We start from the raw sequence: 10,266 nt of genomic DNA, 5'->3' as shown, positions 1-10,266 counted from the left end.
CTGACTAATCAGTGTGCATGTATGTATGTATGTATGTGTGTGTGTGTGTGTGTGTGTGTGTGTGTGTGTCTGTAGCTGCAGGCAGATCCGCAGCACGTCAAGTCTTGCACAGGGAAACGCCTCAGATCTCACATACACACTTCCGAAGAATTCAGCTTTTACATGTAATTAATTCAGTCATTATTCATATCAGCTTTTTGTAGTTTCCCACAGATCACTGGAGCTCATCTCAGTGTGTCTGGACTCATGCGGATCCATCCGGGATTTGTGTCCTTCATTCCACCAGAGTCTGTTGGAACGGATCAGATTTCAGTGGAATGACGAACTCGACACATGGAGAACAGCATCTGGGGAAAAGCACTGTGACCTTCCTGAAAGAGTCAGTCTGTGGACGGGTGTTCGAATATTCGAAAACCTCATTGTGTGAATGTAAAGCCTGGATTACAAATAAAATCATCTTGGAATGAGTATGACATATTCATTTATATACAGTTAGAAATCAAGTTAGTTTGACATGTTTGTCTCAGACACCAGCTGCTGACAGATACAAGTACATTCACAGAAACATGAGCATCTGTTCCTAGCAAATGTGAACTGAAGGAGTGGCTCCTTATTAGCGTAAATTTAAAAAGTCTTGGCCAACTATATCCATTCATCTAGAAATTAATCTCTCTGTCCATGAAGACTGTAAACCTTTCAAGGATTTTTTTTAAGCATTTAAACAAGGCTTCATAAAGTTTCCCCTGACATATTCAGGAACTGAACTGAATTCTCAACCCCCCATGTCCCGACATTATTAAAGACGGCTAACACATGACGAGCCCTTAAATGTTCCCCACATAGTCAAATGACGTCCATCATGTTTTGTCATTTAGTCTGCGACTGTCCATTAGTCACTGGGCTGAGCTGCGTCCGAGAACGTCTTTGGCTCTTTCCCACAATTCAACTGTTTATTGACTTTCCTGTTAGAGACGACGATCACAATGGGACTGACGGCGGCATACAGAGACGAGAAGAAGATCCTCAGATCCGAGATCAGCGAGGAGCCCAGCGTCTGATGCATGGTCAGCGTATAAACCCATAGTCCATTGTCCACCCCGTAAAACAGCAGGTAGAGCGTGACTAGAGTGACGACGGTGACGGCGGCGCGGCGCTCCGCAGACGGGCCCTGCCTCGCCCCGCCGCCCCGCAGACCCTTCACCTGCCGGCTGTGGCGGTACAGGAACGCCAGCAGGACCAGGCTGGCCGTCGCCATCAGGGCCATCGGCACCACGTCTCGTCCCACTTGTGCCGCGCCGTTGGCGTCCCGTGACAGCTTGGACGGGAAGCTCAGGAAGCAGAACTCGACGTTGATCCCGTTCTGCAGGAGTCTGGAGTCGTTCCGGGCCCCTACGGCGAACAGCAGCGGGGCGGCGCTCATGGAGGTGTTGATTAGCCATAGCGCCAGGAAGACGAAGGCCAGGTACTGGGCGAGCAGAGCACGGGCGGCGGCCCAACGCGAGCCCGGTGGAGCGACGCTCAGGCACTGATACGCGCTCAGCAGGAACGTCAGCCAGATGGACAGAGATCTGGAGCTGCGGTAGACGAAGATGACCGCCTTGCAGCCGGTGTCGTCAAACACATTGTGGATCTCAAACGTGGCCAGGACCTCCAGCAGACAGCGGATGCACACCACCATCAGGTTGGCAGACGTCAGGTGCAGCACGATGGCATCGGCGGGCGAGAGGCGACCCTCGTGATACACCACCGAGAGGAAGGCGCAGATGACAGCGGTGTTGCCTGGAACGCCGGTCACGACCAGAGACAGGAAGAGCAGGCCGCGCGTCATAGCATCCGAGTTCATCTCAACCGCTTCTGTTCTCCTGCAGCTTCTCTCGAAAGATTGCCCACCTCAGAATCAGCCTCCGATTTATAGTCTGGCTCGGGCCACTGGGATAATCCTGTCCAGCGACTTCAGACCTGAGCTCAATTATCTGAATGATGTGCAGTTGAGTGATTCTGTCACAGACGCAGCAGCGTAATGCAACACTCTCCTGTGAAAATACTCCAGTGAGTGTCAGTCTGTGCCCGAAGGACAGTGAGTGCTTGAGCTGAGACTCTCTCAGGACATGTTCATCAAATGTAAAGCCGTCTAAAGATTCGCCGGGGCCCGTAGACTCAATTGTGCTTTGGGTGACCCAGCTTTCCAACTTCGCTTCCTGTCAGTCTATACTGTTCTGTCTCAATAAAGACAAAATAAATCTCAAGAAAATACAAAGATCATAAAGTTAATGCATTAAAAACACATGCATAATGATAGGAGGGTGCATGTAGTCTCTTCTGAGCCTGAATTACCCTTCCTTCTCCCTCGAACAACTTCTATTTTCCTTTTATTGTTGTTGTTGCTTTGTTTGTTCTCCTTGCTTCGTATATTATTTTAAAAACTAAATGCACAAATATTCATAATGGCAGTTTGTTCTTGTCTGCTTCATCTGTTCAATGAGCACTTGACTCGACTCTGTAAAAGTGTTTTTCACTATTGTCTCACTGTCTCTCATTTCCATCTCTGCTCTTCCTCTGAGCAAATTTAGGACTTTGTATTGCAGCACTTCACGTGTATTGTAAGTCATTCAGGTTAAAAACATCTTTTAAATCAATAAACGCAAACTGAATCTTAATGTTTGAACTTAATGATTGACTCAATATGAAACCAGGGATGGGTTTGAGCTGCTGACTCTGTCATCCAATAAGTCATGACTCATGAAATTGATGAATAAGAGCGTGCATCCAATGATAGCACATGTTGACTCGAGGAAACCGCGTAGTTCAAGGATAAACACGGTTCTCATCTGTTGGCGTGTGCGTCTGGCCCGAGGGAATCGTGGGTCACTGATATCACGGTACATGAAGAACTCATTAATGCCACATCAGAAAACAGAAAACAGACCAGCCCGGACCTGCCGGAAAGCATCCGCTCATCCCAGACCTCCTCATTACAGAGCGTGTTTGCAAAGATTTAATTAGCTAACACTCTTAATGTTTTCTAATTATCTCACGAGGGACACCATTAGTGGAAAATTACCCGTTACACAACAGCTGCTCTCAAGAACAAAAAACTATAGATTTTTAATGCCTCACGAACCGTTTTAGTTGATTAAAAATGTAAACAGGTCGACCACATTTACCACTCATCAGAAATATAAGCGTGAACGAAATGAGAAACGCAAACACATGAAGTACAACATGTGAAAGAAATACACAACAATGGAGAAAAATATTCATTTGTGGAAAAGTTCAGCAAAATCATTATCATCATCATCCACTGATGTCTTCTGTTTTCTCAGCTTGCCATTGACAGAAACACGAGTGCTTCTAGTCACGGAGTAATTAAGATGCACCTCAGGTGGACACTTTGGTCTCCTTTGTGTCTTCTTGTGGGTTTTCGGGTTCCTGGCGGCTCCCACGGGTGCATTACAGGCTTTATATTCAGCCATGGACTTCAGAAAGCCCTTCAAACTGAGCATTCGCATTCGATCTCTAAATGGATCTATGCGTCACCATCAAAGGGGTCTCGTTCCTCCTGCAGGCGGGTCTGGGGATCCTGGCTAACACTCTGGTCCTGCTGGCCTACGTCCACATCATGCTGACCGACGCTCAGCTGCAGCCCGTGGACTCGATCCTGTGCCACCTGGCCTTCGCTGACCTGCTGCTGCTCCTGACTCGTTGCGTCCCGCAGACCATGACCGTCTTCGGCATGAAGAACCTGCTGGACGACGCCGGCTGCAAGGCGGTCATCTACACCTACCGCATCGCCCGAGCGCTGTCCGTCTGCATCACCTGCATGCTGAGCGTCTTCCAGGCGGTGACCGTCGCACCGGCGGCCGGGCCGCTCCTGTCGGGCTTGAAGATCCGGCTCCCGCGGCTGGTCGTCCCCACTTTCGCCGCGTTGTGGTTCGTCAACATGGCCGTCTGCATAGCTGCCCCGTTCTTCTCCGTCGCCCCTCGCAACGGCACCGTCCCGCCGTTCACCCTCAACCTGGGCTTCTGCCACGTGGACTTCCGGGATAACCTGTCCTACGTGATTAACGGGGTGGCCGTGTCGGTGCGTGACTTTGCGTTCGTGGGCGTGATGCTGGGCTCCAGCGGCTACATCCTGGTCCTCCTTCACCGGCACGGCAGGAAGGTACGGGGCATCCGCCGCTCGCAGGGAGCCACGATGGAAACACGGGCGGCCAAGACGGTGGTGATGCTGGTGGTTCTGTACGTGGTGTTTTTCGGCATCGACAACGTCATCTGGATCTACATGCTGACGGTGCCTCAGGTGCCCCCAGTGGTGGCCGACATGAGGGTGTTTTTCTCCTCGTGCTACGCTTCGCTCAGCCCGTTCCTCATCATCTCGTCTAACAAGAAGGTCAAAGCGAGGATGGTGTGTGCGACCTCGTCAGACCAGGAGCGGCAAGCAGAGGATAGCAAGGACCCAAAAGCTGCCAAAAACTGATCTTAACAAAGTCTTAGATTTGTAGTTTTGTAATAGTGTCACAAATATTACAAAGATATTATATTACAATATCTTATAAAATCAGATATTATATATAATATAACATAGTATCAGATAGTATTAGGTCTGAGTGTGTCTGTATTTGAGTGGCACCTAATAAACGAACTGCTGGAAAGAGAACTGCGAGGACTCTTATTTTGACGCGTCGGTTGGGGACTCTTATTTTGACGGGTTGTTGTTCAGTCGCCATCTTGGCTGGTTGCGCGCTGAACCGACCCTGAAAACTCGAGCCGAGTTAAACTGACGGTGAGCTCTCATTTAATGTGGTTTTCTCTTGGTTAAGCTTTTGGAAAACGATCAACGACTGTTCTTAAACTTCTCTTGACCGAGAGAGTCAGCCGTGTTTGGGGTTTTAGTGTCTTTAGCGAGAGTCGCTCACTTCCGTTAGCCTGCTAGCTGCGCGTCATGAAAACACATTCAGACTTTTAAAAGCAGGAGCGTGTTTGTGTACAAAACAGATAAAGCTCTGAGTGTCGTAATATTCTCTGATTTCACTCTTCTGCTGTAAGCCTCTGCATTTAAACCTGAGAAGAGCTGAAAAGCGCATTGAAACAGCTTTACAAACATCATATGAAACTCTCAGTGAACGCAAGGCACATATTTTATCATTTAAAGTTTTCTATGAGAGTATTTTTAAAGTTTCTGCATTTAGCATTTTTAGGGGGTTGAATCTCATTCTTAACCCAGTGATATTTGATCGGCAAATGTGCTTTATTTTCATAAAAATGTCAGGATGAAATAAATATTAATGCTTTATTCTGTATCTCCATATATGATATATTCACTACCGCTCAAACGTGTGGGATCCGTAAGATCTGTAGTGTTTTATCTGCTCATCAAGCCTGCATTTATTTATCAGAAATACAGAAAACACAGTAATATAGTGAAATATTATTACCATTTAAAATAACTGTTCTATTTTAATATACTGTAAACTGTAATGTATTTCTGTGATGCGCAGCTGTATTTTCAGCATCATTACTCCAGACTTCAGTGTCACATGATCTTCAGAAATCATTATTAAATTATATAAAGTAATTTTGTAAGACTTTTTAAATTTAACTAAATTTTAATGATACTGAATAAAAAAAAAAACACAAGCCAATAAAATAACCACTTTTACTGAAAGTAACACAATAAAACTGGACAGAATTTATATTAATATTGGTAACACTTTACAATAAGGTTCATTAGTTAACTACTTTAGTTAATGAACTAAGAATGAACAATAGTTCTTCAGCATTTACTAATCTTAGTTCATGTTAATTTCAACATTTACTAATGCATTATTAAAATCAACAGCTGTGCTTGTTAACAGTTAATGCACTGAATTAACATGAACTAACAGTGAATAACTGTATTCTCATTAACTAACATTAAGAAAGATTAATAAATACTGTAATAAATGTATTGTTCATTGTTCGTTCATGAGAGTTAATACATTAATACATCAGGGCTTTCCTGATAACTTTATTTTACTAACTTACTGCATGCTGAAGGTGACCCAGCTGACCTCACCAGAAAAAACACCAACTAGTGGATTGTAAAGAAATTGATTTTATTATTCTACCAAATAGTATAATAAAAGATTGATACTTGGTGTCCGTGTATCGATACAGTATTGCCGCGGAAAATATCGTGATACTATACTATGCGATTTTTCCCCCCACCCCTACTTTTTAACTTGTTATTCATCAAAGAATCCTGAAAAAAGTATCACAGGTTCCAAAGAAATATGAAGCAGCACAACTGATAATAAATCAGCATATTATTATGATTTCTGAAGATCATGTGACACTTTATACTGGAGTAATGATGCTGAAAATACAGCTGCGCATCACAGAAATACATTACAGTTTACAGTATATTAAAATAGAACACTGTTATTTTAATTTGTAATAATATTTCACAACTTTACTGTATTTCTGATCAAATAAATGCAGCCTTGATGAGCAGAAGAGACTTCTTTAAAAACATTAATAATCTGACCGATCCCACACTTTTGAACAGCAGTGTAGTGAATATAACATATAGCGAAAGGCATTTCTGTATGCCACGGGTTCGATTCTCATACACAGCATAAATGTAATTGATTTGATTTCCTGATGTTGAGATCAGATATAATGTGTGAGTGTTGTTGTTAGAGCTGGGAGCGGATCAGCCGAGCGAGACTCTCTCCGCGCAGGAATGGCGGCGATCCGTAAGAAGCTGGTGATCGTGGGCGACGGCGCGTGCGGGAAGACCTGCCTGCTCATCGTCTTCAGCAAAGACCAGTTCCCCGAGGTCTACGTGCCCACCGTCTTCGAGAACTACGTGGCCGACATCGAGGTGGACAGCAAGCAGGTGAGGAGCGAGCGGTGTCTCCGCGGCCGCTAACACTGTGCTAACGCTAGCGTGTGGTGTTTCAGGTGGAGCTAGCGCTGTGGGACACGGCGGGTCAGGAGGACTACGACCGTCTGCGGCCGCTCTCTTACCCCGACACCGACGTCATCCTCATGTGCTTCTCCATCGACAGCCCCGACAGCCTGGGTGAGTCTCGCGCTAGCCGCGCTCACGCTAGCCCCGCGCCCGCTGACCTCTGACCCCTCTGACCCGCAGAGAACATTCCCGAGAAATGGACTCCGGAGGTCAAGCACTTCTGCCCCAACGTTCCCATAATCCTGGTGGGCAACAAGAAGGACCTGCGCCACGACGAACACACTCGCCGCGAGCTCTTCAAGATGAAGCAGGTGTGCATTGGCTGAACATGTGGGAAGCAGGACTTTTATTTTGAAAGCCCATTCTCCGTCTCCAGATTTCTCAAATAAACAAACCCTGTTATTCATTACTTTTAGATTACGTAGCATGACATTATATATCGGCTGGCTAAAAATCTCTATTGGTCGACCGCTGAGGTTCCTGTGGGTCCTTAAGAAATGAAAAACCTTAAATGGAGTAACACGAGGCATAATTTCAGGAGGACCGAAGTTTGGCCGATTTATTAAACTCCAAATGTGTTGTTTTGCGTTCTGCAGAGCATTTATGCCGAACGATCGCTTATGATCTACTGATGAAGCGTTGCAAGACGCAAGTTTAAATGAGCAGCTGTAGTCGTAAAGCATAGGCTTTTCAAAATAAGAGTCTCTGTGTGTTTCAGGCTTGTTTGTACAGTAAAACACACATTTAAATTACTTGAAATAAGCGTTAATAATTAATAATAAGGTGGATATATAAACCGATTCATATATTGCTCTGATTTATCGGCCCATGTTTGGCACTTCCTAATTATTGAAATCGGCTGAAACCACAAAGAATTTCAAAATAAGAGTCTCTGTGATTTTCAGGCTTGTAACCAAAGCCAAAACCTCAAAAGAACATACTTTATTACTTGAAATAAAACAAACATTACCTGAAGTTAAGTATATAAACAACTTTCTATTTCAGTTAGTTGCCACGGCAACATTTCTAATTTTAATTCTCACTTGATGTACTAAAATGACTAAAGCAGAAATAAAAACTGTATAACAATAAACAAAAACTACTAAAACTGACAACTTTAACTTGGAAGCAGAAAATCTAAAAATAAAAACTATAATAGAATCTCAGTGATGCTAAAATAACACTGGATTATAATTAAAAGTCCCACTTATGCAAAAAATATTTTTTGTCCTGGTTATAATTAGTGTTTTGTTCACTATACAGTATATAGATGTTACTAGTATCGGCACAATTTTTTAATTGCCTTTCTGTAAACACATGATTATATTTTCAGCAAAGTCAGGTATCGATTGAATTTGCATGTATTGGCATGAACTGATTCCAGTGCATTTGTAAGGGTTGAGCAGTGCGTTTGAGCGTCTCTGCTCTGATCTTTCTTGAGTTGTTTGAAGCATCAGCAGTGTAAGCGAAGCTGTGGTTTGTGACGTCTCTGTCTCTCCCGCAGGAGCCCGTCAAGCCGGAGGAGGGCCGAGACATGGCCAACCGCATCTGTGCCTTCGGATACATGGAGTGCTCCGCCAAAAGCAAGGACGGCGTGCGGGAGGTGTTTGAGATGGCCACCAGGGCGGCGCTGCAGGCACGCAAGGGCAAGAAGAGCAGCAAATGCCTGCTGCTGTAGACGGACTGCACTCGCCTCCTTTTTATTCCTTCTAACTGCATCAGTTCACCTAGTGTTGAGAGTTTATGTCAGTATTTAACGTTTCTGTTCGTACACCACTGAATTCGCCACATTCAGACTCTGCGAAAACACAAATATGCAACGACGACTTCCAGAAACAACCGATCAGGACCAAGGTGCACTGCACGCCGCGGACCAGACTTGAAATGCATTCTTTTGTCTGTTTGTGTATTAAAGCCTTTATAAGACGCGTCTGCTGGTTTGTGTTTCTCCTGCTTTGATTGTTTGAAAACAGCACGTCATTGAGGATTCGCTCTTTATTTCACACACACAAAAACAGATTGCAAATAAAGTTCCTGTGGAAAAATAAAAGTGAAAACGCAGAAGACGCGAGTTGGATTTTATAATGGGGTTTTAGTTTGAGTGCGCTGCACGAAATGATTTTCTTACATTGTATTTCCATCGTTTTCTAGTACAAATATCCAAACATTCTTTCATCAAGAGACATTTACTGGAGATGCAAAACAGAAGATGTGTAGTCGTGTTTTCTGAAAAACTGATCAAAATGAAGTGAGTTCATTCTTAAAATAATAACAAACATCTGACAGTGGTCTGAAAAATGATCTTAATTCAATTGAAAAACAAAATCATGTCCCTGACCTCACCGACATATTTATTCTCGTTCTGAGCGAAAACTCAACTTTGATCCGTTTTTCTGATGATTTGTTTTTTGTTTAACCATAAACTCACTTAATTTTGATTTTTTTTTCCCATTTTTCCAGAAAAGAGGATTTGATATCTTAAGTCATTGTGAATCTCCAGAAAATGTATCTTGATCTAAAAATGTTTTTACTGGAAAACAAGACACTTTGTCAGTGTAACGTAAGATCTGTGGGAAACATAACTTGACAATATTGAGGTTTTACTCTACAACATAAATTACACACATCCATACTGAAAACATGAATTTTGAAGCTGTTGTGCTTATTTTTAAAGATGCATGTTTATAACTACATAAGAGCATTTGGGTGCGAATGTGTGCAGTTTATGTTGTACAACTAAAGTGATCATCAAGTCTTGTTTAGTGAATTGAGAAAGCCCATTATAAACCCCACAGGAAGCTCTGGAGCAGAAGTCTTCTCGGCTGCAGCACTGTGTAGAAGTGCAGAGAAGCTCAGCTGCTGGAGGCTTTGCTCGAGACGTCAAACTAGTCACTGGTTTTTCTTGGACGGGGCTCTGGCGTGTGCGAGGAGAAGCGGCAGGAGTGCGAGCAGCCCGAGCATCCCACCCAGCAGAGGCCGGTAGAAGATCCAACCGACGGAGATGGTGAGCAGTGAGAGCGAACATGAGACGCAGAGCGCGAAGATCTTCAGCCCCGCAGACACCAGCTCCCTCAGCACAGGAACCCAGTCCACTGGAGCAGACACACAGAGAGAGAGAGAGAGTCAGGACGAGACAGTTACCCATCAGCCCTGAGAGAGTGTGTGTGTGAGAGAGAGAGAGAGAGAGCGCTTTAGGCAGCGCAAACGAAAAAAACGAAATAAAACGAAACCCAATTTTATTATATTATATAATATAATTATAATTATTATATTTATTATTTTTATGCTGTAAAACAATTCTACGACATAGT

At 44.1% G+C, this 10,266-nt stretch overlaps 4 protein-coding genes across 4 annotated transcripts in view; 2 read left to right on the top strand and 2 right to left on the bottom strand.

Annotated features, from left to right (window-relative positions):
* Positions 1–207: 207 nt before the first annotated feature.
* Positions 208–2,636, bottom strand: ora2 (olfactory receptor class A related 2). Its single transcript, XM_016508117.1, has one exon. The coding sequence runs from the start codon at positions 1,841–1,843 to the stop codon at positions 890–892; it is 954 nt and encodes a 317-aa protein (XP_016363603.1). The 5' UTR covers positions 1,844–2,636; the 3' UTR covers positions 208–889.
* A 780-nt stretch (positions 2,637–3,416) lies between these two features.
* ora1 (olfactory receptor class A related 1) lies at positions 3,417–4,477 on the top strand. Its single transcript, XM_016508113.1, has one exon. The coding sequence runs from the start codon at positions 3,521–3,523 to the stop codon at positions 4,475–4,477; it is 957 nt and encodes a 318-aa protein (XP_016363599.1). The 5' UTR covers positions 3,417–3,520.
* Positions 4,478–4,684: 207 nt separating this feature from the next.
* On the top strand, positions 4,685–8,885 carry LOC107705003 (rho-related GTP-binding protein RhoA-D). The gene is made up of 5 exons (XM_016508118.1): positions 4,685–4,783; positions 6,682–6,880; positions 6,946–7,066; positions 7,136–7,266; positions 8,460–8,885. Exons 2-5 carry the CDS (start codon positions 6,725–6,727, stop codon positions 8,631–8,633), a joined length of 582 nt encoding a protein of 193 aa, XP_016363604.1. The 5' UTR covers positions 4,685–4,783; positions 6,682–6,724; the 3' UTR covers positions 8,634–8,885.
* Positions 8,886–8,935: 50 nt separating this feature from the next.
* The window catches only part of tmem43 (transmembrane protein 43), a 6,355-nt gene continuing 5,024 nt past the window's right edge, over positions 8,936–10,266 (bottom strand). Inside the window, exon 12 of the mRNA XM_016508116.1 lies at positions 8,936–10,047. Within this exon, the coding sequence (XP_016363602.1) occupies positions 9,845–10,047 (203 nt within the window). The 3' untranslated portion in view covers positions 8,936–9,844. The remainder of the gene's footprint in view (positions 10,048–10,266) is intronic.

This window comes from Sinocyclocheilus anshuiensis, unplaced genomic scaffold (genome assembly GCF_001515605.1).
Source record: "Sinocyclocheilus anshuiensis isolate Anshui unplaced genomic scaffold, SAMN03320099.WGS_v1.1 scaffold3813, whole genome shotgun sequence".
Classification (NCBI taxonomy): Eukaryota; Metazoa; Chordata; class Actinopteri; order Cypriniformes; family Cyprinidae; genus Sinocyclocheilus; species Sinocyclocheilus anshuiensis.
Note: the sequence above shows the minus strand (reverse complement) of the source record. Positions and strands in the feature narration are given on the sequence as shown.

What these genes read in the sequence shown, in the direction of transcription:
- ora1 (XM_016508113.1), top strand. Translation starts at nt 3,521, where the DNA reads ATGGATCTATGCGTCACCATCAAAGGGGTCTCGTTCCTCCTGCAGGCG.
- LOC107705003 (XM_016508118.1), top strand. Translation starts at nt 6,725, where the DNA reads ATGGCGGCGATCCGTAAGAAGCTGGTGATCGTGGGCGACGGCGCGTGC. An exon ending in CGACAGCCCCGACAGCCTGG is followed by an intron (nt 7,067 to 7,135) that starts GTGAGTCTCGCG and finishes TCTGACCCGCAG; the next exon opens with AGAACATTCCCGAGAAATGG. An exon ending in AGCTCTTCAAGATGAAGCAG is followed by an intron (nt 7,267 to 8,459) that starts GTGTGCATTGGC and finishes TCTCTCCCGCAG; the next exon opens with GAGCCCGTCAAGCCGGAGGA.
- ora2 (XM_016508117.1), bottom strand. Translation starts at nt 1,843, where the DNA reads ATGAACTCGGATGCTATGACGCGCGGCCTGCTCTTCCTGTCTCTGGTC.